Source organism: Sparus aurata, chromosome 13, assembly GCF_900880675.1.
Source record: "Sparus aurata chromosome 13, fSpaAur1.1, whole genome shotgun sequence".
Taxonomy (NCBI): Eukaryota; Metazoa; Chordata; class Actinopteri; order Spariformes; family Sparidae; genus Sparus; species Sparus aurata.
This window is the reverse complement of record NC_044199.1, coordinates 25,651,000-25,677,611: the sequence shown is the minus strand read 5'-3', so window position 1 is coordinate 25,677,611 and position 26,612 is coordinate 25,651,000. Positions and strand designations below refer to the sequence as shown.

Sequence of the window (26,612 nt, the reverse complement as noted above, 5' to 3'; positions counted from 1 at the left end):
TTCAAGATTCAAGATGTTTTATTGTCATATACACATAGTTTACACCAGGCAATGAAATTCTTAATTTGCAAGTTTCCCGACACACTAAATATAAAAAACACAAAAATATAAAATATAAAATATACAATATACTTATAAGAAGATGTATAAGTGACAGGCATGTTTGCATGTGCAAAGTTCGCATTCAGCAGAGGCACTGAAAGACATAGAGATATATAGAATATATACATTGGAACAGTGCAAATATTGTTCACAGTATTGAGTATAGTGCAAACAGTGATTATAGTGTAAGTATACAGAGTTGTCATGAGACAGAGTCATTCAGCAGCCTGATGGCCTGTGGATAAAACTGTTTTTAAGGTAGCTCATATGGTGAGCATAAATAAGGCCAAACAAAATCAACAGTACAACTGTTCAAGATCTGTGAGATGGTTGAGTATGATTGACAAGTGGTGAGGTTCAAAGGGCATTCCTGCAGTTACTTGCTTCTCAATGAGCACTGCTACCAAAGCTACTGGACCTTCCTGGCATGCTTCCAAATCATCCTGAGAAGATAATACAGATTCATTGTGTTGGTGTAATTGTACTAAACATCAAGCTATTAGAAGCTAATGATGAAAAAAAATCACAAACACAAACACAAACACACACACACACACACACACACACACCTTTGCTTCCAAAAAGGTACAAATTGTGACATCAACCAAAGTCAATCCTGTAGTCAATAGGTTTCCCTTAATAATGTTATGGTGACCAAATTCTGGAGATAAGTTAGTCCAGGCCCTCTTGACAGACTAGCCCTCTCAGCCATCGGACTGAACAGAATCAAGCTTTTGTGGCAGGCGACCCCAAATTTCTGAGCAGTACTGTATATAACAGTGACATAAACTCTTTGAATGTGCAGTGCAGATTGTACTGTGACCAGCTGAGTGCAATCTACCATCCACAACCATGAATCTCAAAACTGGGCAAAGATGTTATCTGACAAGAACAGACATCATGTATCCACCCCCACTCCACCACCACCTCGTGCAAGTGAAATACTCTTCACTTTCTTACCGGTCCCTATATCCAAAAAGGCTGAGAGCACTTGATCTACAATATAACTGCCATTAATAAATAGACACTGAAGGCATGAGAAACCCTCAAGAAACACTGCCTTTTCAAGAGTGGATAGCATTAACACTTTCAACTCGATAGGACTTACCACAACTAAAAACTACAAGTGATTAATGATATTCCAGTATCTCTGTATCTGATGTAGTTTTTGACTTTTGTCACAAATGGAGAGAAAATGAAACACCAATGTGATGCATTAAAGCATCCTTACCTGTTGCTCATCTGCCATCAAAACTTCCAGCCTCCTTCTCTTTGTAGATATTTAGTGGCTGGGTTGTATCCTTGCTGGGTGAAGCAAAGGGGGAGAGGCACATTTTTATTGGTGATCCCCTGGAATTCCATGCAGAGCTGTGTAAAAAAAATAAAAACGAGGGAAAAAAAACACAGGTTCTAATGATTATATTAAACTGTAAGCCTTTAAAGATTTCCAAAACACACATACTGTAGATCCTTAAAACTTAAACCTGCATTAAATCGTTACTTTTTACTCACTTGGCCGCTCTGTGTCACAGCGAATGATAAGTAAGACAACTTCCACTTTGCCTTATTAAACCAATATTTATCATAAGTATACAGCAGTTTACTTACAACAGTTAACACTGAATCGACAAAGCAGAGAGATTATTTACATTTTCACAATTTGAAAATAAATACTATCTAAATTTAGTCTCAGGGATCATTATGTGGCTAGTTATCGCCAGGGGCCAGTTAGCCTAACGTAGTTGGTTAGCTAGCTATTTGTGGACGTTTGTTAGCTTTAGACAGCGTCAGTTAGCCAGTTAGCTAACTATCACCAGAAAAACCAGCAGTCAGGACCTATTGAACTTATGTTGCATAACTGATACATGGTTTGAAGCGAATACTATAGATCAATCTCAAATGAAACTTACCGTCTAAACTTCGCTGCGGAGCTTCTGTCTGCCCACGGGTTGGTGGCAAGTTGGCACTTGCGGATGTTTCTCTATTTATCTATCTTCAGCAGGCCAGTATCAGACTGAGTGCACGGAAAGCCTGCGAAGGTGGCGCATTAACTTCCCTTTTTTCGTTTCAAAATAAAATTCAAATTTCAAAATAAAATGTCATTGTTTTACATGTTAGCAGTAAACACACACCTCTGCAAGAAGGCGAAATACATACAAATGTGCAATGCTTATAAAGACAAATGCAAGCACAAAAGATACTGAAATAGAGTCATCAAATTACAGTCATCATATGGCAAACTGACTGACAGCAGCCAGGTCATTTTATTTAAAGCTAAATTACTATTAATTGTTCTTCTTGGTTGGCCATGGGCCGTGGGCAGGCCTTCACAAAATAAAGAAATAAAAATTAGATACACCTTGACCAAGGGACACTTTGTACATCAAGGGACAAACAAACAAAATGTGTACAGTCACAAGCACGTGCATCTTGTCCATGAGCACCATGTGCATTCACTTGTTTGTTAGTCGCTGAAAATCAAAATAACTCTCAACATAATCATTCACAGTTGGGTCTGTGGGTTATGCTGACTAGCTGTCATGATTTCAGGAAAGAGATCAAGTCATTGTGTTATATGCTTTCAGGCACATTACAAGACATCTTCAAACCTCATCAATCACCAATTTTCACCTTTCTAACGTCCTCCAGCCCTCTTACCCAACAGCTTTTCATCGGTTTCATTCCTTTTACACCTTTTTAAGCTCTTTCGCCCTTTGACTTTTTTACATTTTCATCCTTTTTTCACCTTTTTAACGTCTTCGAGCCCTCTTACTCTACAGATTTTCATATTCTTTTCACCTTTTTAACCTCCTCCAGCCCTCTTAATCTACAGATTTTCATATTCTTTTCACGTTTTTAACCTCTTCCAACCCTCTTACTCTGCATCTTTTTACTTTTTCATCCTTTTCTCACCTATTTGAGCTCTTTCACCCATAAACTTTTTTACCTTTTGATCCTTTTTTTCACCTTTTTAACCTCTTCCAGCCCTCTTACTCTACAGATTTTCATATTCTTTTCACCATTTTAACCTCTTCCAACCTTCTTACTCTACATCTTTTTACCTTTTCATCCTTTTCTCACCTATTTGAGCTCTTTCAACCTTAAACTTTTTTACCTTTTCATCCTTTTTTCACGTTTTTAACCACTTCCAGCCCTCTTAATCTACAGCTTTTCATATGTTTTCACCTTTTTAACCTCTTCCAGCCCTGCTACTCTACAGCTTTTTAGCCTTTTTAGATATTCATGTTTCTGCCTTTTCAACTCCTTCAAACATACAACTTCATGTTCAGCTAGAGAAACTGTTCAGCTATCAAAATGTTGAACTTTGTTAGCCCATTAAACCTATTGCTTTTAAGCCTTTCTGCCTTACCAGCTTTTGGAAAATTCTGCTTTTTCTGCAAAATCCCGACCATTCAGTCTATAGTCTTATGCATTTCCGGCAGTACGTTCAGCAGATTTCGCGTCAGTCTTCAGCATTCACACTGTATTTTCGTAGGAAATGCTAATTAGTGTGAATGCTGCAAGCAGAACACTAACTATTGTTCTTCTGGAGTTTATTATTATTCTTCCGTACGTTTTTTGGCACTTTTCAACTCCTTCAAACTTTGACCGATTCAAACCATTCAAATATCAAAATGTTCAGCTCTTTAAGGACATGATGGCTATTACTTTTGGCTTTTCTAACTGTTATACTTTCGGAAATATTCAGCTTTTAATGCAAAATTTTCCCCATTCATCCTTATGGGGATTTTTTCAAATTTCATTCTGCTATAACTTTAGCATACCTTCAGCTATTGAAACCATTCAAACATCAAAATGTTCAGCTTTTTCAGCGCTTTCGACCCTCTGCTTTTCAACTTTTCAACTTTTTCAGCTATTCAGCTTTTTCCAAAAATAATTTAACATTGATTTTTTACTCCCTGGTTTACTGACGAAACCCGAGATCTCAAGCAGGCCTGCAGGAAAATGGAACGAGCGTGGCGTAAATCCAAACTGGAGGTTTTTCATCTTGCCTGGCATGATAGTGTACTAAACTATAAGCGTGCTCTAAATACTGCTAGAACTGCATATTTCTCCAGCCTAATAAACAATAATAAACACAATCCTAGATTTCTCTTTAACACTGTGGCTAAACTTACTCAAAAACCAGAGTCGGTGAGCTGTGCACCCTTTAATGCAAATTATTTCTTAGATTTCTTTTGCAATAAAATTGATGAGATCAGAATTAAAATTAACTCATCATCTCTGGCTTCCTCGTCAAACCTTGTCAAAAATTGTCCTGCTGCCGATTCTGAGTTAGTCTCAGCTCTAAACACTTTTGAAAATATCTCCCTTCAGATACTGTCTAAAATTGTCTCATCCTCTAAACCAACTACCTGCGTCCTGGACCCCTTTCCGGCAAAACTGTTTAAAGAACTATGGCCAGCACTGGGACCTACAATGTTAAATATTGTTAACTCATCTCTCATGACTGGTGTTGTCCCTTCTAGTTCTAAGTCTGCTGTGGTTAAGCCTCTACTTAAGAAACCACACCTCGACCCAGGATCACTAAACAACTATCGACCAGTATCCAACCTTCCCTTCTTCTCGAAAGTCTTAGAAAGAGTCGTGTCCCAACAACTTTCAGGCTACCTACTCAATAATAATCTCCTGGAACCTTTTCAGTCAGCGTTCAGAGCCTGTCACTCCACCGAAACCGCCCTTACTAATGTGGTAAATGACATTCTACTTACCTTAGACTCTAACTCGACCTCAGTGCTCATATTACTGGATCTCAGCGCTGCATTTGATACTATAGATCATGGCATACTGTCAGACAGACTTGAAAGTCAATTTGGCATCTCTGGCCTGGCCCTAGCCTGGCTAAAATCGTACCTGTCCGAAAGAACACAATGTGTTTCCTACAATGGTACGTCATCAATTTTTACTGCTGTGAAGTATGGAGTTCCCCAGGGCTCTGTCTTGGGCCCTTTGCTCTTCTCTTTATATATTTCACCTCTCGGCCAAATTATTCGGAGCTATGGAATACATTTCCACTGCTATGCGGACGACACTCAGCTGTATGTGCCCTTAAAAGCTGATGACAAATCGCAAATCACGAAGCTAGAGGCCTGCCTATATGCAGTGAAGAAGTGGATGTCAGAAAACTTCCTGCTCCTAAATTCGGAAAAAACTGAGATGATGGTCATCGCCCCCGCCAGACAGAGACACCATGTTGACCAGGTGACCGTAACTCTCAACAACTTTGTTATTTCTCAAAGCTCAACCGTCAAGAATCTAGGTGTTACTTTTGATTCTACACTCTCCTTTGATCAGCACATCAAAGAAATTATCAAGATCGCCTTAAACCACCTGCGCAATATAGCTAAAATTAGGTCCTTCCTGTCCACCGCGGATGCAGAGATCCTGATTCATGCCTTTGTTTGGTCTAGGCTTGATTACTGCAATGCCTTATTTTCAGGTCTTCCGCGAGAGCACCAAAAGTCTTCAAATGGTTCAGAATGCTGCAGCCAGAGTCTTAACACGTACAAGAAAATTTGATCATATTACACCAATCTTAGCATCTCTGCACTGGCTCCCAGTGCATCTAAGATCCGACTTTAAGGTGCTGCTGATGACATACAAAACTGTACACGGCCTTGCCCCGTTGTACATGTCAGATCTCATTAAACCATATATTCCAACTCGGGCATTACGCTCTCAAAATTCAGGGCTCCTGATGGTTCCCAGGATCAAAAAGAAGTCAGCTGGCTGCAGGGCTTTTTCCTATCGGGCTCCTTTCCTCTGGAATAAGCTCCCAGCTGACATCAGACAATCTGTCTCTGTTGACGCCTTTAAATCTAAACTCAAAACTCACTTCTTCGATTTAGCCTTTAATTAGCCCTGATATCAACTGTAAGCTTCTTCAGTGGGTCGGTGTCAGTCTCAATGAGTTCCTATACTACTAGAGTTACACTGTGCTGCCGACGAGAAACAATCTGTTTATTCTGATAAATACTGCATTTCTCTAACCTTTGTTTTTGTTTTCTGTTCCCACAAGCTGCAAGCTGTGTCACTCTCTATAGCTTTCTCCTCCCCTCCTCTTCTCTCTCCTCCTTCTCTTTCTCCTCCTCCCCTCTTTCTTTCAGGCTCCCTTCTGATGGACCACGGGCCCCTGGGACCATCTACCATTTCCGGGCTCCTGCTGCCTTGAAATACTGACTGATCTGGATCGTCACACCCCGGGCTCTGCTGGATCATTGCTCTCCTCTGCTTCACTATCTCATATCTTTATTTCTGTAAATCTTGATGCCTCTCTCTGTCTATTACTAATTATGTTGTGTGGCCTGCCCTCTTCCAGGTCAACATGGTGGACAGGAGGTCGTCTGGCTCGGGCTCCACTTGGTGATGCCTCATCCTGCTCGGTCGTCTCCTGGTTCCACTAACATTGCATAACTTGTATCAGATCTTCTGTTGATGTAACTTGTAAACTGTGAATTGTTGCTCTTTTCTGTACACGCAACATCTATTGCATGTCTGTCCGTCCTGGAAGAGGCATCCCTCCTCTGTGGCTCTTCCTGAGGTTTCTTCCATTGTTTTTTTTACCCTGTTAAAAGGTTTTTTTTTTTCGATCAACATGTGAAGTTTTTCCTCACTCGAATCGAGGGTCTAAGGACAGAGGATGTTGTTCACTGTACAGATTGTAAAGCCCACTGAGGCAATGTGATTGTGATTTTGGGCTATATAAATAAAATTGATTTGATTTGATTGATTCAAATGGGAAAAGCTTCAAATCCTCTTCAAAACTCATCGACTTTCAACCTCTTCTTGTTCCTCATACGTTGAGCGAGAGACACCATTCAAACTTTAAAGGTCCCATATTATGAAAAACTGACTTTTTCTGGGATTTGGGGTGTTATTTTGGGTCTACGGTGCTGCCACACACCTAGAAACTTTGAAAAAAGACTATCCGTGCTTTTTTGAGTGAGATACAGATTTCTAAAGGGGTCCTGCCTGCAGTTTCCAGATACACCAGTCAAATTTGCTGCGGCTGTCGACGTCGACGGCCACTCATTTGCATATGGCTACCCCACTGCCCCTCCCTTCACCGCACGGTGTCTCCACCCACCAGGTACAGCTACCGTCTGGGAGATCCGCCATTACGCTATTGAAATCACCATGTCCCAGCTCAAGGAGAAGTGCGCTGTTGTTGGTTGCAAGGACCAGCACAAAACACTCCATCGTCTCCCAGCTGCAGAGGACAAAAGAGCTGCATGGACTGAATTTATTTTTGAGGCCAATGTCCCAGCTGAAGTTGGCAAAAAACTGTTGGTGTGTGTGAACCACTTTGACGCTGACTGTTTCACCAACTTGGGCCAGTACAAGGCAGGAGTAGTCGGCTAACGTCTACTCAAAGGAACACTTGCAGACCAAGGACATGTAAGTATACAAATAATGTGCTGTGTGTTCCTGTAGATAAGGCTGAACTCGTGCGTGATGTACTGTGTGTTTTACCAATGAGAACAAGGTATGGTTAGCGGCTAACCGCTAACGTTAGCTTCTCTGACCACACAAGTTAGTGCTACAGCAGAATCACTCTGTGTATTACATTTCTGATCTTGCACATTATGTAATGCGCGTCCTAGGTAAATGTCTGCATGTGCAAGTGTTTAGCTGTGTTTATTTAGCAATTTTACACGAACTAACCAAGCAGTGTCACATAGTACCAGCTAATGCTAACCGCGAGCTTCCAGGCTAATGCTAACCGCGAGCTTCTAGTTCGCGATCAACACGGTCTCCACATGCAAACCCAGAGACCCGGTCGGTCAAGGTACATACACACACCCTCCGCCGGGTCTAAGTTTTCAGGATTTTGTGAAATAATGCATTTGAAAACGTTTGCTAAGTTGGAATATGTTGGCATAGGCCAGGGCAAAACCAGTGTACTGCTGAATGCTACACAGCAGGCTGGACCGGGCCCTTGACCAAGTAATCGTGACTTTTTGTTTTTAATAGCTCAAAATAATGACCATATTTCCAGCTAGAAAACGCGCATCTCTCTCCTCCCTCCATTTTTGTGTTGCTGCGTGGTGTTACACGTGAGTTATCCTCATGGTAAAAACGTGACTTGAGACGTACGTGACATCACTACCAACACGCAAGAAGAAAGCAAGAATATATATTTTTACTGAGGAAAATGATAAAAATAATTGTAATGCACAGTGACTTGAATAAATCACTTTAATCTGATCACTGGTTTGGAAATGTTAGATCACTCGTTACAGAAATAAAGAGGTCAGGTTAGAGTAACGTAACGCAATGCAGCCTTTAGTGCTTGAATTATACTGTAACAGTGCTGTCATGTGTTACTCCTAACTGTGATCACTTGAGAACATTTGCCCATTTCTTGCAATTGTTTTATGTTTTATTGTCTTTTTACTGTTCAAGACTCTACCTGGCTGCACTGCATTACAGTGAGAAGGCTGATAGAGGACAAGCCACCACATCATCAGGAGATCCTCTTTTCAAACTGAGCTTTCCAAAGTCCAGGAAGGGAGAGTGCAGAGCCAAACCTGTGAAGACAGGCATGACATTCTGTAAGTTTTACAATCTTTTATTTGAACTTCTCAAATTAAAATAAACATGGACACACAGGCATCACACAAAAGGTTGAAAACAAACACAAGCACTAAGTAATTAAGTAATAAGAGAAACTTTACAACAGTACAGCACAAGGCTTTTTGGTTCTACTGCAATTTTCCTGTAAACATACATTTTTGTTTATTGCACTGCCGACTGCGGTGATGCACTGTTGGACCTGATCTCGAGAAGGTTCTCCAGGACCCTGACCCACATGTGAACGAGGTGCTGAAACTCATAATCCCTGAAGATCTCTCAGACCATGCAGACAGGCAGCACAACTCTCACTCTCCGCCCCTGAGAGCCCCAGCACCAGCTTACAAAGCTTCTGTAGGCTATATAGGCTGAACACAATTCAATATAAAGTCAGCACTGAATGTTTACACCCATGGCAACTAGATACTTTATTTGTTATTATTTTCTTATTGATATTGAAGTTAATATATAAAGTTAAACTGTTTCACTTCAGATATTTATTTTCTTCTTCTTGTTATTATTTCATTCATGTCAACACGTTTAAAAATGTTTCTTACAATAAAACATTTTTCCTAGCTGTTCTGTGTTTTCATTGATTGCTATGTAATTTTCATGGTAATAAGTAAAAGATAAACTATAAGCAATGTAAGATAGAGGAATTAGTTATGTACTTTTCATCATAACACTTTTGCGATAAATGAATAGTATTTATGTGACTAAAAGCTTACTGCACTATTCCCCTCGGACGTAAAGGTCCATAGTCTGCCCAATAAATGTTCAGTGCATTCTGCAGTGCAGATACATTCAGGCAGACAGGTTACAGGCCAGGAGGGTCTACCATGCATGATGGTGGCTCAGGAAGCTGCTGTAGTCTTCGTGTAACCTAGAAATTATGTAAGGTAAGTGAGTGACAATAGATGACAGAAAAGATAGACTGCAAAATAACAACCATGTTTGCCCAGTGTTCACACTTCATTGTGGTATTTCCATACAGCAGATATTCTCAGGTTATGTAGACATTTGTTCACAATTGCCACAGGAACACCTGCTTTTATGCAGAATTTTTATTATTCATTGTAAACTATAATCGCTAATCACGTCGCTTTGTTTCTTTGGTGATATATCTAAAGTTTATAAACCGTTGTAACTGGTTAAAAAACAATTGTACTGGTAGAGAGGTGATGGGGGGCAACTGGCTTACTGAAAACTACAGTTGAAAATTACTGGCAGTAGCTAATTACAGGTCGTCACTGCAAATAAGAACAGGTTCTCAATCAACTTACCTGGCTACATAAAGGTAAATAATAATATGGGGTTATGCTTTTGTCTTGTAACGGCTGTTGCTAAATTGCATCCGCGTTACAACAACTGGACAGCAGTAAACACCAGCCGAGGTTTGGCTAAGCTTTATGATGTCAGGGTTCTCCCCAGAAATTCTTAGTATAGCGGCGCACCGTCTGTCTGGGGGGGGGGGGGGGGTGCGCGACCGCTCGTCAATGTCAGTCCGGGGGGGGGAGACACGGACGTACGGACAGCCGGTCATCAACTCCGTCAGCCGGGGGACGGACGGACGCTCATCGCCGTCAGCAGGGAGCTCCTAGCCGTCAACCGGGGGACAGCGGACGGACGGACGCTCGACACTGTCACGCGCGGAGTATAGCGGCGCTGACCGAGCGGTAGAGCGGCGCAGCGCCGCTGTTCCACCGTCTGGGGAGAACCCTGGATGTAAACACTTGAGGCAGGAGAAGGGGGCTGTTATTTGAAACAACGCGGGGCAGACGGCCAGTAAGCCCGTAAAACTTTACTTAGTCTGCAGTAACATAAAAGTAATGTCGAGGTAACAAATTAACTACTAACCACTGAGAAACATCAATGTTAATTATTGGCTGCTTACTTTCTTCTGGAGCCTTTTTTTCTGGGTCGGACTGCAGTCTGTTGTCCAGCGGCCATTACTTCCTGAAACTCCGCCGTTGCCATGGTCACATGATGCCGTCCTCACGTCTTCCGCAGACAGGAAGAGATGGGCGGTACCGTGGGCGGCGCGCTGCAGCTCATTAGCATTTAAAGGGAAAGGCACTGAAACAGGCCACCTGGAGCAGGGCTGTGAAACTGGTGTTTCAAGAACCCTGCTGTGCTCAATCCTTCAGCTTTTTTCGACCAAAGCATGTTACTAACATTCCATTTAGACTTCAAGGAACCATGTTAAGATGCAGAAATGACCATAATATGGGACCTTTAAATGAATCACAAAACCTTGAACTATTGACCTTGTATTCAGTTTTTAAAAATCTTGTACAGTTTTGAAATGGTCGCAGTTTTAGTTTTAAGGATTTTAAGCCCGTCTTCTGAGTTTATAATGGGTGTGTATTGCGTCAGCTAGAGTGCGTGACATCATCAACTGCCGCACCCCAGAGTGAGGAGCAGCTCCGAAAACAGGATTTTTTTTTTGCTTAAGCTTTATTTGGATACCACATCTTGTACTTGACATAGACAATATAGGCATATAAATGTAGGAAATCTTGTTGGCTTTCAGCTAATGATCTCATTTCAGCTGTAGGACTTACAGTTTTGGATTTAGAAGCCCGGGAGCGACATGCACTCCTGAAAGTTCCCCATAAGCCGCAATGTAAATTTTGATCCAAAATTTCTGGAGGATCGCAGACGGTACATGTTTTGTCTCTCGCTCCTGTGCCCTGATTATGCACTCTACAGAAATAAAAATAACATGGGTGCGTTCAGCAATGTCTCCTGTTACTCAACATATAGCATGTTTTGGCAATAACTGTCATGTTATTCTAACAAAGAGGTTCGTACAACGACGTATTCGGAGTCTGTCTTTTATTAGCCACTCGGTTACTTACAGCCGAACCCACTCGTGTTCCTGAACAACCCCCATCTGCCCCCACAAACATAACAACATCCTTCCCCCTTATTTCAAAATAAAAGCATCCCTTAGTATTATAGCATAATACCACATCTCCCTTTCTCTGAGAACAAAGGGTGGACTACCTTTGTCTCTGCAGGTCTTAAGGGGTTTATTCTGCCCTTTCGCTGGAAGACCTGTCCCTGATCTGTCCCTGTGTCAAGCATGCAAAATAGAAATAAAAAAAATAACTTACACATTACCTTACTGTGAACTCTTACTTTAACAGGCTGTGTTTTTCAAAACGTAAACTCTTAGGTGTCTGACAAATGTAAACAGTACAGCGGGACAATTTCACAATCACATTGCACTCTCTCTCTTTCTTTTTTTTTTTTTTTTTTTTTTTTTTTTAAGAGAGCGCAGTAAATCACATATCAAGTCTCTGCGGCTTTCTAACCTCTCTCCCACACCTGGTCTGCACAGTCTCTGTGGTGGGGCCCTCTCTACTGGGTGACGTTGTCATCGGTGGAGCTGGGCTTGGTGTAGGTGAATCTTCTCCCACTGGTGGCTCATCAGCGTCGACTAGCCCGCTGTTGGTCGGCAGTGGTACCAAGTGATGTCGGTTCCTCCTCATCGTGCCCTGAGGCCCCTGGATGATATAAGAGCGAGGGGTGTTGTGTGTAGATAGCACTGTGCCCTGGACACGTGCATCAGTGATCCACACATCTTCCCCAGGTATGAGTGGCTCCAGGTTTCTCGCTCTGTGTCTCTTGTCAAAGGATCTCGCGTCGTTCCTCCTCTTCTCCCTTTCCTTGGCCTCCAGCACATCGTAGTCGGGCAGAACTGGATTCAGCAGGGTTGGAAGGGCAGGAACTGTAGTACGGAGACGGCGCCCCATCAGCAGCTCGGCTGGGCTATAGCCGTTTTGTAGAGGGGCTGCTCTGTAGGCCAGCAATGCAAGATACGGGTCTGATGCCTTTGTTAGCAGATTCTTCACGGTCTGCACCGCGCGCTCTGCCTCCCCATTGCTCTGAGGAAACTTGGGGCTGCTCGTGATGTGCACAAAGCCATACTCTGTTGCAAAGGCTTTAAAGTGGCTACCTGAGAACTGGGGGCCATTGTCACTTTTAAAGAACTCACAAATTCCATGACGAGAAAACATGGATTTCAGGTGCAACACCACATCTGTGGACCTTGTGGGTGACAGCAATGCAATTTCTACATACCTTGAGTAATAATCTACAACTAGTAGATAGGTCTTGCCTTTGAGCGTGAACAGGTCAGCTCCCAAGGTTTGCCACGGCCTGCCTGGCATCTCTGTTGGTATTAGCGGCTCTTTGACGTTTCTTCTCTCCTGAATGCAGGTTCTACAGTTCAGCACCATGTCATTCAGCTGGCTGCTGAGGCCTGGCCACCATACAGTTTGTTTGGCCCGGCCCCTGCACTTTGTCACCCCCAAATGTCCCTCATGCAGTTTCTGCAGCACATCACCTTGTAGTGCTGACGGGATGACGAGCCTTGTGCCCCGCAGCAGCAGACCATCGTGCACAGTCAGCAATGCTCTATCAGCCCAGTAATGTCTCAGCTCTCCCTGCAGTTGGCTTTTGTCTGGCCAGCCGTCTGTGCAGTACTGCATCAGTGCAGTGCATGTGCTGTCTGCCTTCAGGTGCTCGCGTAGGCTGTTCAGATAATCTCCACTGACAGGAATGTTGCTGATGACCGAATCTACATAGATGTTGGTGTCCTCTAGTAGGTTTGCATCTGTGTGTGTGGCTCTCAAAGGAGCACGAGATAAGGTGTCAGCTGTCCACAGGCTTTTGCCAGGGACATGCTGGACTGTATAGTCGTACCTCAGAAGTCTCATCCGAAACCTTTGGATTCTGGGTGGGAGGTCATCCAGAGCTTTCCCTCCCAGCAGACTCACCAACGGCTTATGATCCGTTTCAAGCTCGAATGGTCGTCCCAGGATGAAGCAGCTGAACCTCTCACAGGCCCAAGTTGCAGCCAATGCCTCCTTCTCTACTTGAGCATAGCGCTGCTCAGTTGGCGTCATTGACCGGGACGCATATGCCACAGGTGACCACCCAGCATCACTCTTCTGCAGCAGGACTGCCCCCAGGCCAAATGAAGAGGCATCAGCAGAGATTTTTAGTGCACTGTTTGGGTTGTATAGTGCAAGGACTGGTGTGGATGACAGCTCTGTTTTTAACTGATCAAAGGCGGCCCGCTGCTCTGTTCCCCAGTACCAGTGGTTCTTCTTGGACAGCAAGTCTCGCAAGACTTTATCTTTTTCAGCCAGTTTAGGCAAGAAACGGCCCAGCTGATTGACCATGCCAAGGAAACTCCTGAGTTCGCTGACATTTTTGGGTGCCTCCATGTCTTGAACAGCTCTCGTCTTCTCTGGATCTGGCCTCACACCATCTGCTGAAATCACATGACCAAGGAATCTGACTGTGTGACATGTGAGCTCACATTTGTCCATGTTAAGTGTAATGCCGGCCTTTTGTGTCCTCTCTAGCACCGCATGCAGCCGCTCATCATGCTCGTCCTGCGTCTGTCCCCAGACCAAGATGTCGTCCATGTGACACAGTACCCCATCCAGGCCACCGGTCACTTCTGTCATCATCATCCTTTGAAAGTGCTCTGGGGCCGAAGCTATGCCGAAGGGTAGTCGGTTAAAATAGTAGCGCCCGAAAGGCGTGATGAAGGTGGTGTACTTGGCAGACTCTTTTGTCAATGGTATTTGCCAAAAGCCCATATTAGCATCTAACTTGCTGAATACTGTTGCACCCGCTAGCATGCCCAGAGTGTGCTCGACAGAAGGCAGGATAAACTTTTCTCTGCATACTGATTCATTCATCTTTGTGAAATCCACACAAATGCGGACAGTACCTGCTTTTTTTCGGCACCACCACCATCCCGGCGCACCAGTCAGTCGGCTCCTCAATCTTAGAGATTACGCCTATCTTCTCCATACGCTCTATTTCCGCCTTCACTTTGCCCATAAGCGGCAGAGGGACTCTGCGTGGTGTGTGAAGAGAGAACGGCACAGCCTCTGGCTTTAATTTAATAGCGTAAGGCCGCTGAACACGACCCAGGCTGCTACACAGCTTCGGATACTGCTGTTTCACCAACTCCATGGTGATGCTGTCAACCCTGCTCACAAGCTGGAGTTGTTCTATGGCAGGCCTTCCCAGCAGTGCGGTGTGCAGATCTTTTACAACATAGATGTCCTCTGTGGCTGTCTTTTTGCCTCTGCGCAGCGTTTCTTTGGCTACACCTAGGACAGAGAGGACATTACCACCTGGCCCAAACAATGGGCGCGTTGACGCTGCCAGGCGCTTCACATCAGCCCCCCCAGTAATGTCATGGTACACCTCGGCTGGCAGGGCAGTCACATCGGCTCCAGTGTCTATTTTAAAGCACACTTTCTTTTGTCTCACTTGAAGCTGCACTGTCCATGGGTCTTTCCCAGCATCCATGGTTCCCAGGAAAAAACTCTCTTCTTCCTCCTCTGTAGTGACAGCATTAAGAGCTGTAGTACTGCTTCTGCACACTTTGCCATAATGTCCCTTTTTGCCACAGTTGTGGCACACAGCATCTGTAGCAGGGCATTCAAATTTTCCATGTGAGGGCACTTTTCCGCATCTATAGCAGGCTCTTGAACCGTGCTGTGGGCGTGCATTAGCTTTGTATTTGCCTGTTGTTTGTGTCTGAGGCTGAGGCTTGGAAGGAAATCTGGAGGTTTTGTAGCTTTTAGCATGCACAGCATCAACATTGGAGCATTTGTCGGCACCGCCATTTTCTCCTCTTAAATCAGACTGCTGTCGTCTAACTTCTTCAGACTGCCTTGTCTTGGCTATTGCAGTTTCAAGAGTTAGGTCCCCGTCGAGTTGTAGCTTTTCTGACAAAGCGATGTTTCTCAGCCCAACCACTAACCTGTCGCGAATCAGCTCGCTCTGTAACTGTCCATAATTGCAATGTTCGGCTAATCCATATAGCGCTGTGATGAAGGAATCCACCGTTTCTCCCGGCAGTTGCACACGCTGATTGAACTTGGCTCTTTCGTATATTATATTCTTTTTAGGCACAAAAAATGCATCAAAACCGTCCTTGACATCCTTGTAAGTCTTCCTGGCCTCTGCAGTTAGCGTTAGCCCCTTTAGTACATCTTCTGCTTCATCGCCCATGCAATACACTAAGGTGTTCACCTGGTTTTCTTCCGACGTTGCGTTTAAGTTGCTTGCAAGCTGAAAGCGGTCGAATCTCCTAATCCAACGCTCCCATTCTTGAGGCTTGGCAAAATCGAATGGCTCTGGAGGTTGTATAGTGAATGTAGCAGTTGGTGTAGGTTGCGCCATCTCTGTCGGCTCATCTACCATTCTCCGCCAAAACAGTACACTTTCCCCGTCTTTTTTGTTCACTTTCTCCGCTTAAAAAGTCGCCCGCTTCTGACACCATGTCATGTTATTCTAACAAAGAGGTTCGTACAACGACGTATTCGGAGTCTGTCTTTTATTAGCCACTCGGTTACTTACAGCCGAACCCACTCGTGTTCCTGAACAACCCCCATCTGCCCCCACAAACATAACAACATCCTTATTTCAAAATAAAAGCATCCCTTAGTATTATAGCATTATACCACAGTAGGCAGGTAAAGTTGGGGTGTCTCTGCAGTTTGTTTCCCTTTGTTTATACTTTGCACAGCAACGTAGTTTTGTGTGAGATGGCTGCTTTTGTGTTGGTCACGTTGTGATGTGTGGCCCTAATTAATACTTGTGCGCAGTAACTTTTGTGACCTTTTGGTTGTGGAACTGGACTCCACTTTTGTAGGGTCACTTGTGGTTGCAGCTTAAGAGTAAGCTTGCAACATTTGTGTAGTGGTGACTCAGTGTGATGCCTTTTGTGTGTGGTTGTTGCAGTCCACTTTTGGTTTGGTCACGTAGGTGTTGCTGCTTTAGTGGATTAATTAGTATGATTGGCATGGTGTCACTCCCCAGATCAATGGATCTGTTGCACTCCACTGTGTTGGGCACCTGTTGCTGTTTTTGGTGTGTCTCTGTTACCACAGTTGGTGCATTTGCTTTTTGTGTTCTCTCCTCATGGTGGTGGTGGCCATTTTGTTTGTAGGAGTGGCACCCACTAATAAGGTTTTGGGTCCTGTTTTTATGTAGATTGGTTTTAAGAGGGAACAGACTTGTGATTGCTCAACACCCGATTGCAATAACTTGAACATTTCTTTATGGGAGAAATGTTCAGTTTTAAGGGGGGAGGTGTTACAACCCTAGAGGTCGTGAATGTTTCTATTTGTCTGTTTTTTAATTTTTTCCTCTTTTACCTGAGTGAGAGTATGAGTGTGTGTGAGATTGGTTGCAGGTGTGTTTGATTGCAGGCTGTCCCTGGGAGCTGATTGGTTCCTGCCTGACAGACAAGGGTTTAAAGGCCAGCTCTTCCCAGTTCCTGAGGGCTCTCCTCTGCTGTCCCAGACTGCCAGCAATGCATAATTGTGAAAAATGTGTTTTCTTTTGAATAAACTATGTTAAAAATGCTTGCTGCTGGTGGTGTTTGGAGGATGGGAAGAGGGGAGTCTCTTTTTCTATTTTTGTAATTGTTAGTAATTTATTTTATTGCATCCATTATAACACTGGTTAGGTCTGTTGCTATTTTCTGCTTTTTATTGTGTTTTATTGTAATTTGAGTGTTTTATAAGTTACCCTCCTGTTGCTTAGTAAAGTGAATTAACAAAAGTACATTTCTTCTCTCCTTTCATAACAGCGCCACAGAGAAGAAGAAGAGACAGTAAAGATGAACCTCCAAGTGAGAAACCTTCCATCACTTCTAAGAAGTCATACACTATAAACACTTTTGGGTTACATTACATATTTAGGATTTTAGTGTTTTGTCACTAATAAGTGGGACAGCAATTTAAAATCTCCTGCTTGATTTGTATTATATAATGATTCTGTGTGGGGTGAGGGAGTTCAACCTGAGGTGTGGGGGTGAGGACGGAGGAGAGGTAATGCAGAGATGCAAACTCCTCACCTTTTCGGCAACATTTGCAGTTTTGTTTTCAAAATACGTCTCTTACAAGATTCGCATGATCCAAAAGTCGTCATGTTGTAAATTTGATATTTGGAAGTCTAATTCACTTGTCCTCGAATATAATACAAGCCCCATTTTCCAACATCATTTTAAGAAACAAAAAATTCTTCTTATATGTTGGGCAATATGGAATTAGCAGAAATTTCTTGAGTAATTTTTATATTTTGATATATATATATATGTATATATGTTATATAAATATATTTTATATATATTTAGCATTTTTATAGCGCTTTTCCAGTCTAACGACAGCTCAAAGCGCTGTACAATACATGCCACATTCACCCATTCATACACTGAAGATGGAGGCTGCCATGCAAGGCGCCAACTGCTCATCAGGAGCAATTTGGGGTTCAGTATCTTGCTCAAGGACACTTCGACATGCAACTAGGGGAGCCCTGACACTACAAATAAAACAGGTTTTTCTTAAAACAATGTTGATATCATTAAGATTTTACAGCTATTACAAGAGCAAATGCCATCATTTCAGTTCCATAGATCATGGTACGTCTGTCTTGGATGGCTATTGGATGACATTATGGCTTATAATTATCATCCTGTATTCAGAACATGACAGTGATTTTCACCTGTTGAACTTCACTGATACCTTCCAAAGTTTACTCCCTCTTGTAATACATCATCTTTGACTTCATGATCACTGGATACTTGACTTCACCACTGCAGCTGTACATTATCAGTGTTTTATACTTTTTTTGTTTTCCTCTGTCAGACTTAAGGCTGGTTCTTGTTGGGAAAACTGGAGCTGGAAAAAGCGCGACTGGAAACACCATACTGGGAAGAGACGCCTTTGGTGCAGCTGTCAGTCACTTCTCAGGTAACACCCTTAATCACACGCAAGGTGGATATTGGTCAATGGTTAAATTGCTTAACCTAAACAGGTCTGTGACAGAGGCACCTGATACTGACTTCTCTTACATGTTATTTGAACAGTTGTGTCTCTGTGTGATCATCTTCATCCTGTGTCGTTAAGTTGTTTCAGATTAAACATCCTGTGTGTTCTCTCCTCAGTGACCAGTGAGTGCTGTAAGCAGAGAGATGAGCTGTTCAACAGGCAGGTGACCGTCGTAGACACTCCCGGCCTCTTTGACACCTCGTTACCTGAGCGCACAGTAAAGAGAGAGATCTCAAAATGCATCAACATGTCGGCCCCAGGGCCCCACGCCATCCTGCTGGTCATCAAGCTAGGGACATTTACAGCAGAGGAAAGAAACGCTGTCAGGCAGGTGGAGGAGATTTTTGGAGAGGAAGCCTGGAAGTACACCATCATCCTCTTCACATATGGAGACAGAGTGAAGTCAGACTTTGAACAAATGGTAAACAGTGTTGGACCTGAGCTGCAGGAGATCCTCAGGAAGGCAGGAAACCGATATCATATCTTCAATAATCTCAAAGTCAATGATCGAGGACAGGTCCTTGGCCTGCTGGAGAAAGTGGAGAAAATGCTGGCTGACAACGGAGGACAGTTTTACTCCAACAAAACCTACATGGAGGTGGTGGAGATGTTGAATCAGAGAGAGGCAGAGCTCAGAGAGTTGTACCAGCAGAAACTGGCGGAGGAAATACAATCTGTGGAGTTAAAGCACAAGAAGATGCTGAGTGAAGTTCAAGAGGAGCATGAGAAGGTGGAGAAACGCCTTCAGTCCGAGCTGCAGGAAGTGAAGCGGTACTATCATGTTTTAGAGAGCGGAGTCCGTCATGTTGTAGAGCAGACGGTGCCGACTGACTCCATGGAAGACATCCTTAAGTTTCATGAGACCCTGAAGTTGAACTAAACCTCATAAACTCATAAACTCATAAACCTCATAAACTCTTTTTAGTGTCATTGTTCTCATATCTACATGGTATACTTTCAAGTGCAGTAGTAACTTACCCTGGTAATATCATGGGATCCTCGGTTTAGTTTAGCCAGCTTATGATGCATCACCTGTGGTGGTTTTACAGCACACTAAAATATGGGAAGTTCAACTGATCACTGACATGTATTGTAGTTCATGGTAAGATCTGACAATGTTACACCATTCATTCGTGCAAATACAGTAGCCCATGGGCAATCCATTAAGTTAGCATTCTAACAAACTGCCTAATACAGTCTCTGTGCTAAAGTATCACCTGTGCCTAGCAGCTACTTTTCACAACTGTCAATGTACTAAACTGCAAATGATACATGGCATCACTCAATTACCAACATTCATATTGTCATTCTTCATATTTCTTGAATAGTCTATAGTCTACAGTTGTTTATGCCATGTATACGAATTCTTCATAGTGTTGATTTTGCAAACTTTAAATCAGAGATGTATGTTTAATAAAACTTTTTAAACACCTTCAAATGTGTTATGATGATCAGCAGAATCTGTGTGTGGTTTGAGCTGCTGCCAGAGGGAGTTTCTTTTACTGCCAAGAATTTTAACAGATAAAGTCTCTGTCCTTCCTGGAGAGTGAAACATGTTTAATCAAGTCAGCAGTCAGTGAGCGCTACCAGGTTTCATGTTCTGCTGTAAAGGTTGACACCACTATCCACTCTGCCGGAGCCAATGTTGGCAGTGTAAACGGAGTTATGATTTCAGCTCTCAGGTAACTCATTTTAAAGCTGAGGTTGGTAAAATAGGGTGAGAACAAGCTAAATGGTGAAAGTATATCTACCTGAAAAACATCCCACTCCCATCCTGCTACACCTTTCTCCAGAGTTTTTTTTTGTTTGTTTGTTTTTTTCATCATGTGCCTTTGCTTGCTCTCAGCAGTTCTCATTGATTCCTAAGCTTTCATGAGTCTAAGCAGCGGCAAGTGTTTACATAACGAGGCTGATGAATTTGCAAGAATCCATCCTGCCAGGCTTCATGTTATTTTTATTTATTTATTTATTTTTTGTTGCTGTGTAACGTCCAGCCAGACAAGCGATTGTTTGTTTGCAAAAAACAAGTGTTGGCTCCTGAAGAGGTTAGCTTAGTTGTTATAACATCAATTATAACAGAACTGGAACGTTTATTTCATTAAAGAAGAACAAAGAAGGACTTTCTGGATGATTAACATGTTTTCGCTCTTCATTTGACTGACTTCGGACTGAGTTTGATTTACCACCTGGCTCAGCTGGTGGCAGAGCTCTCTTGCCTTTGATCTGATTGGTTGAAGTTACCCTGAGATAGCCCGTGATAGACCAGACGGGTTCGTTCAATCACCTGCCAAGTATTTTTTATTTTTTTTAAAGGGCCTGCCCCTTTTCAGACAGTTTCTGGTAATGCCTTTCCAGATTGTTCTGTGTAACACTTTCCAGATTGTTCTGTGTAACAAACCATCTGGCTAACAAAGTTTCACCTTTCATTGGGGTTTTTAAGTACAGACAGAAGCAGAGCTTTGACTGCTGAGTGGTGAGAGGACGGTCACCTTCAATGGGCCAGCAGCTCAGGAAGTTTCAACCTTTAAAAAGTGGAAGAAATGTGAACTGTAAATATGTATTTCTTTCTCCTTGTTCCTTGTTTATCTTTGTGGCCATTTCATGCTTTTTATACTGTTCCTGTGACACCTTCTGTATTAATCAACAACCAGAGACAAGATAGGCTTTGAGAGATGTCTGTTTTAATTAGAGCAGGACACTAATACAACAGCTGTTAAGAGTATGGTACTGTATTCAGCACAAAAGTTAGACACTGATTTAGATAGATAATAAATGTCAAACATTCAATAGCAAATAGAGTTGTTTTTTTATTATCTGAGTGGAGTTATAATTGTTTTTTATTCTCACTCCAAAAACAGAAATAACCAAATGAATCACAAATCCTATACACAAGTTTACTATGTTTTTTTATAAAAAAAAAAAGAAGAAGAAGAAGAACAGCACAACAGGTGAGACGCAGTGGACAGCACAATAAAGGTGTGCAGTCTACAGGCAAGGCACAGCACACTGCAGTCAAGGTGAGCTCTGATTGGTCGTCACACGTAAATGTCCTCTTCATCTACAGACATCTGTTGTGTGACTGGTGTTTTCATCGAAACGACACGATTACAGTCAACTGTAGAGAGAAGAAAAAGTTAAACAATTTAGTGGCTGATATATGAGTGTGTGTGTGTGTGTGTGTGTGTGTGTGCCTGTTACCATAATGAGAGTCCTCCTCTTTCTCCTCCTTCTCTGCATCTTTTGTCTCCTTGCCGTGGTTACCGTGCATCACCACATAAACATTTTCCTCCAGATGACCTGAAGCAGGAGAGCACATACAGTCCAATGATTTTATATTAAAGTGAATATGTTGAGATTTTCAGATTTTTTTTCTGATTGGCTGTGGTACCTGTGTTCGTCTTTGTCGTCTGGCTCCTCCTCCTCCTCCTCATGAGGATGAAGAAGATGATAGGGAACAGCAGCAGAAGGAGGCAGCAGATCAGCACAGGCACCACCACACTGCTACTGCTGCTGCTGCTGCTGCTGCTGCTGCCATCTGCTGACAGACAGACAGTGTTTCTGATTCTCAGCACTGTATGTGAAAGGTTTGATATCTTTCAAAAGCATCAGTGAGGAAACATCAGAGCTGAATCCAACTTTATTTGTAAAAAGCATCTTATATATTTATAGTATATAAAAGTGAAATACAACAACAATGTGGTTACTTTGGTAAACATTTGAACTGTTAACTAGTTGCTTACTAGCATGTTCATTGCTATGTCTGTTGGCTCTTTATTAGTCATTATAATGCACTTCTTGCCTTATTCGGCATGACCATATTCTACAACCACCAGGTTAATAACTTTGAATTACTTACTTCTAATTAATGGTAATGAAGTTGTTATACATAAATTACAATCTCAATATTCTTTGCTCAGTGTGGATATCATTATTGTAATTCGCGTTCAAAAACATCCATACTTACTATCAAGAAGCAGATAATTAGAAGGTTAGAGAGGAAAAATTCCCAGTTTAAGGAACAGTTCCCCCGAGGAGGCTAGCAAAGCTTGATTTTATGCTTCTGTGTTAAATCCAGCCGTACCTGCGACGTAACCTCTTCTCCACTAACCCTGACAAGTTTTTAGGTCCTTTTGTACTTAAGTAGTTCAAGTTTGAGTAGTTCGAGTAGCATTCATCCCCATGCCGATATAAAGTCAAGACAGGGCGCATAGTCCACAAGCCATTTCTGGAGCTTCAAAGCAAAACAGTATTGCAGCATTCTCCTAAACAACTGTAGCTTTCCAAGTTTCCCAAATTGATTTGAAAAGACATTATTTACATCCTTTATTGAGTTGAAATCTTCACTGCAGATGCTAAGCTAAAAAAGTTAGCATGCATGCACCCACTTCAGACGGCTACTTCAAGTTGTTCGGAAGAATGCTGAAAAACTGATTTGCTGTGAACATTTTATGGAAGACAGAACTTCCCCGGACTTTTAATAGGCATGACAGAGAGTAGTCAAGGAGAATGAGTGCTGTATCATGAATAATAAAGGTCCAATATGCTACTGATATACATGATAATAAGCAACTAGTTAGTGGTTTATATGTTCCCTCATCTAAAGTGTTAACACAGCCTGAAGCAATAGCAGAACTGTATGTAAAAACTATATTGTGGGAGAAAAATGGAAATGGGATGTGTGTGGGTTGATATTCCTCAGTCCTGGACTCACCCTCCACTCTGAGCTGGAAGACTTTCGTGCTTTGTAGAATACCACTTTTACTGAACACCTGCAGGCTGTAGTTTCCTGAGTCTGCAGGCTGAACTCGGCTTAACCTCAGTGAGCCATTTTTTAGCAGCTCGCAGTGTTTTTGGTGACATGTGACATCGTTCTTCTTAGAGACCAACAGGTGGGGGTGAGTCCACCTGAAGTCCTGTCCAGCCTCCAACTCAGTCTCCTGCAGGTCTGAGGACAGCAGGACGGCTTCACCGCTGCGTGCAGTGATGATCTTTGCAGAAGCAGCTGGGGTCAAAGGTCAGACAACAACAGATCAGCTCATTCATCACATGGCTGCACTAATGTCAAGTCAAAAATGTATTAAATGTATTCAAGATTGCCAAGCAGGCGGCGGCAATTTGACCAAAATGTAAAGCAGCAACATAAAGAAAAATTCGGTTTTAAGTTATCTGTGGTAGAAAATGTTCTTAACATTTATTCTGGCGATTGGGTTGCAAAAGCTAGTAGACTTTATCAAAACAGGAATTACTGAACAGTTAAGTGGTGAGTTGACTTTTTGCAATTATATGTAGGTATATTATATGTATATATGTAGGTTAAGAAGCGGTTTACTAATCGCAGTTTTTAACCTTTTCTTATTACTGGAAATGTATATAAAATTTTACTAAAACGCCTATCCTAGTCCAGCCAATAGTAAATTAAAAGCTGTTGTTGAACCATTTAAAGTACAGATATGATTTTGACTCTTCTGAAAGGTTCTAAGCTCAATTTTTCCCCAAGCAGTCTTAAGCTCTGAAAGTGCTTCTGGCATTGACCTATAGGAGTTTGAACACATGTATTTTTTTTTACTTTGATTGATTGATGTTGACATTTAAATGGCTCAGGAGAGAGGAGAAAGAAGAGAGACTGATCATGTCTACATGATCACTCATTGGCTGTTGTAGGCTCTAGGGTGGGCATAGACACTAATTTCTGTGCAAATAAGCTGTCAATCAAATGGCTGCTATCTCTGGATCTCAGGTGTAGAGGGATGATGGAGCAGATGATATAATGGAACTTTTTTCAACTGATAAAAGCATGAAGATACCATTTTGCCGCTATGTTTTCCAGGAATACCGTGTTTTGGACTAAACAAGTTACTGAAATGGATCTACCGGACATTTGGACATATGAGAAGACAGTTTTTTGTTGAGCTGAAAATTTGTACATGCTAGTTTGTTTCTTTTTAGTACCTTGTGGAGCCAGTTTTGTCTTCAAATGGTTTGCATGAACAGAATCACGAGAATGTATGCTTTTTATCCATGCATTGAGTGTACACTTACATTGAAGTGTTTGTCCTTTTTGCTGAGTTGTGTTTGTGGTTTGATGAACTAGCTGGTCTGACTATTGATAGGTTTAAGTGCTGGTTGCACAATGATAGCATCAAGTGACTCGTTAGATCACAGGAAGTTGTATAACTAGGAGGAGTTGTACTAAGACTTCCGCAGGTACAGGATCTGGGAAACAGCTGATCATTTGGGACCACGAGAAGTGAAATAAGGGTCTAAAGTCAGACGGCCACAGGAAGTGCCTGCCTCATGTGACTGACTCATTTTGTGGTGTGCATGTCTACCAGATCATGTGGTCAAGAACATGTGGTCGTCTGAGGGGGATTAGTTCCTGATACTGAGGTGCTACTGGCCTCACTTCCTGACTGGCATCCAGAAGAGCCGTCCAGCCCAGTACAGGCGATGCAAGTTATATAAAAGCGGCCTGTTTCTCATGATTTGATTGTGTCTGATAGATGTTACCTACTGTTCAGAATTACATAGTCAGGCTAGATTCCCAATACAGTCAGTCAGTGCGTTTATATGACACTCAAGAAAACTGAATTACAGGGTTAGTCCGACTATGATCGGATTTTTAAGATGCATGTATACACCTTAATCTGACTAAAATCGGACCGGATCGGATTTCTCATAGGCGAATTAAAACACCTAGATTATTTGATTGATTGTCGCATAACTCCTGCATGTATACGTTCTATCAGATCGGATCGGATTTTGCGTTCTGCGCAGGCGCGAGATTTGTTTCTCTGGGCCGTGTAGAGGGACAGCAGCGTCTTTCCTCCGAAATCACCGTAAGAAATAGCGCCGTTATTTACATATAGTTTTACCTTTGGTTAGACTGTTTGAATTCTCAAAAGTTCTCATTTACTAGTTCTCTTTCAGTTATTTTTAATTATCTATTTTAATAGTCGTAAACACAGACCCTATTCCTTTTGTATTTCAACTGTTCTATTTCAGACCATGACTTTTTTCTTTTTTTCATTTGTAAATCTGAGTTGTTTGACCAAATTATCCGATTAAATGTTTCTTCCCTGACTTGATTGCCAGAGAGACAACCTTAAAATCTCAGATAAAACCCACTGACCATAACTACTCCTCATCATCATCATCATCAGGCTTGATAACCAGACCAGAACCAACATGGCTGCCATTTGAGGTCGACGCAGGACTCTGATGGCTCTTCCCTGTCAGTTGTCAATCACTGTGAGGTGGAAACACACACACTTTCAGTGGTGGGCGTGTGGGTGTATGTTTGTGAGTCATGGGTCAGACCAAATAGCTGTCGTCGGTCTGTCTCTTCGTCTTCGTGTAGTAACAATTCACACACAGAGATGAAACAGTCTAAAAGTAAAAGCTCTGACAGCTGGTTCCAGCTTCCAACAAGGGTTGTTGGAAGCTGAGAGGGAAAATCATTAAAATGACTGAGTTCTACAAGAGCAACCAGAAAACTGCACTGACATGATGTTAGCCAGCTATCGTTAGCAATGTTAATGTTAGCTAGAGCAAAAAACTAGCAACCTATTGAGTGAGCAGATGATTTGAATCACAGCGGTGTTTTACGTAAAGTTGAGTTGAGTTACATGTATCTTAGTTTTTTCTTTACTTTACATGACATTTTCTACTTCTACTCCGCAACATCTCAGAGGGACATATTAAACGTTTTCTTTATGTACATCGACAGTTTTAAAGAGGATCTGTCAAACTGGGTTGTGGTAGAGCATAGTGCTTACTTTCTGTTAGCGGACTAATTTTTCACGTCACATGACAATCTGCTCACATGGCCAACAAAAAAGGGATAAACAAATAAATTGTTACATAGAGCCCCTTTAATTACAATATTTTATATGAAAACCTGATTGTAATACCATAAAATAATCCAACTGAAACAATATAAAATGAGTAAAATAAACTATTTTGGTGCTTCAGCTTTAATGCATCAATAATGATTATAGAATGTTGAATACAATGTAATTGAGTACTTTTAAACGGAAG

General features: G+C 42.2%; 3 protein-coding genes, 1 long non-coding RNA gene and 1 pseudogene across 4 annotated transcripts; 2 read left to right on the top strand and 3 right to left on the bottom strand.

The window, feature by feature from the left end:
- Positions 1-2,771, bottom strand: LOC115594293 (uncharacterized). The gene is made up of 3 exons (XR_003986450.1): positions 2,013-2,771; positions 1,334-1,470; positions 1-545 (listed from the first exon to the last, which is right to left on the bottom strand). It is a non-coding gene; the product is annotated as an uncharacterized LOC115594293 (long non-coding RNA).
- A 1,297-nt stretch (positions 2,772-4,068) lies between these two features.
- On the top strand, positions 4,069-5,983 carry LOC115593820 (uncharacterized; annotated as a pseudogene).
- A 5,535-nt stretch (positions 5,984-11,518) lies between these two features.
- Positions 11,519-15,233, bottom strand: LOC115594837 (uncharacterized protein K02A2.6-like). The gene has a single exon (XM_030439095.1). It carries the CDS (start codon positions 14,418-14,420, stop codon positions 11,988-11,990), a length of 2,433 nt encoding a protein of 810 aa, XP_030294955.1. The 5' UTR covers positions 14,421-15,233; the 3' UTR covers positions 11,519-11,987.
- A 668-nt stretch (positions 15,234-15,901) lies between these two features.
- On the top strand, positions 15,902-20,013 carry LOC115594838 (GTPase IMAP family member 9-like). The gene is made up of 4 exons (XM_030439097.1): positions 15,902-17,066; positions 17,336-17,377; positions 18,393-18,497; positions 18,692-20,013. Exons 1-4 carry the CDS (start codon positions 17,057-17,059, stop codon positions 19,453-19,455), a joined length of 921 nt encoding a protein of 306 aa, XP_030294957.1. The 5' UTR covers positions 15,902-17,056; the 3' UTR covers positions 19,456-20,013.
- Positions 20,014-21,234: 1,221 nt separating this feature from the next.
- LOC115594839 (uncharacterized) lies at positions 21,235-25,821 on the bottom strand. The gene is made up of 5 exons (XM_030439098.1): positions 25,705-25,821; positions 23,287-23,577; positions 21,964-22,110; positions 21,774-21,872; positions 21,235-21,690 (listed from the first exon to the last, which is right to left on the bottom strand). The coding sequence occupies exons 1-5, from the start codon at positions 25,769-25,771 to the stop codon at positions 21,611-21,613; spliced, it is 684 nt and encodes a 227-aa protein (XP_030294958.1). The 5' UTR covers positions 25,772-25,821; the 3' UTR covers positions 21,235-21,610.
- Between the last annotated feature and the right edge of the window lie 791 nt (positions 25,822-26,612).

Coding starts and splice junctions, on each gene's coding strand:
- LOC115594837 (XM_030439095.1), bottom strand. CDS start 14,420: ATGAATGAATCAGTATGCAGAGAAAAGTTTATCCTGCCTTCTGTCGAG.
- LOC115594838 (XM_030439097.1), top strand. Junction 17,378..18,392: donor CAGTAAAGATGAACCTCCAA/GTGAGAAACCTT, acceptor TTCCTCTGTCAG/ACTTAAGGCTGGTTCTTGTT. Junction 18,498..18,691: donor AGCTGTCAGTCACTTCTCAG/GTAACACCCTTA, acceptor TTCTCTCCTCAG/TGACCAGTGAGTGCTGTAAG.
- LOC115594839 (XM_030439098.1), bottom strand. CDS start 25,771: ATGGCAGCCATGTTGGTTCTGGTCTGGTTATCAAGCCTGATGATGATG. Junction 23,578..25,704: donor GATGATGAGGAGTAGTTATG/GTCAGTGGGTTT, acceptor CTTTGACCCCAG/CTGCTTCTGCAAAGATCATC. Junction 22,111..23,286: donor CTTCCAGCTCAGAGTGGAGG/GTGAGTCCAGGA, acceptor GTCTGTCAGCAG/ATGGCAGCAGCAGCAGCAGC.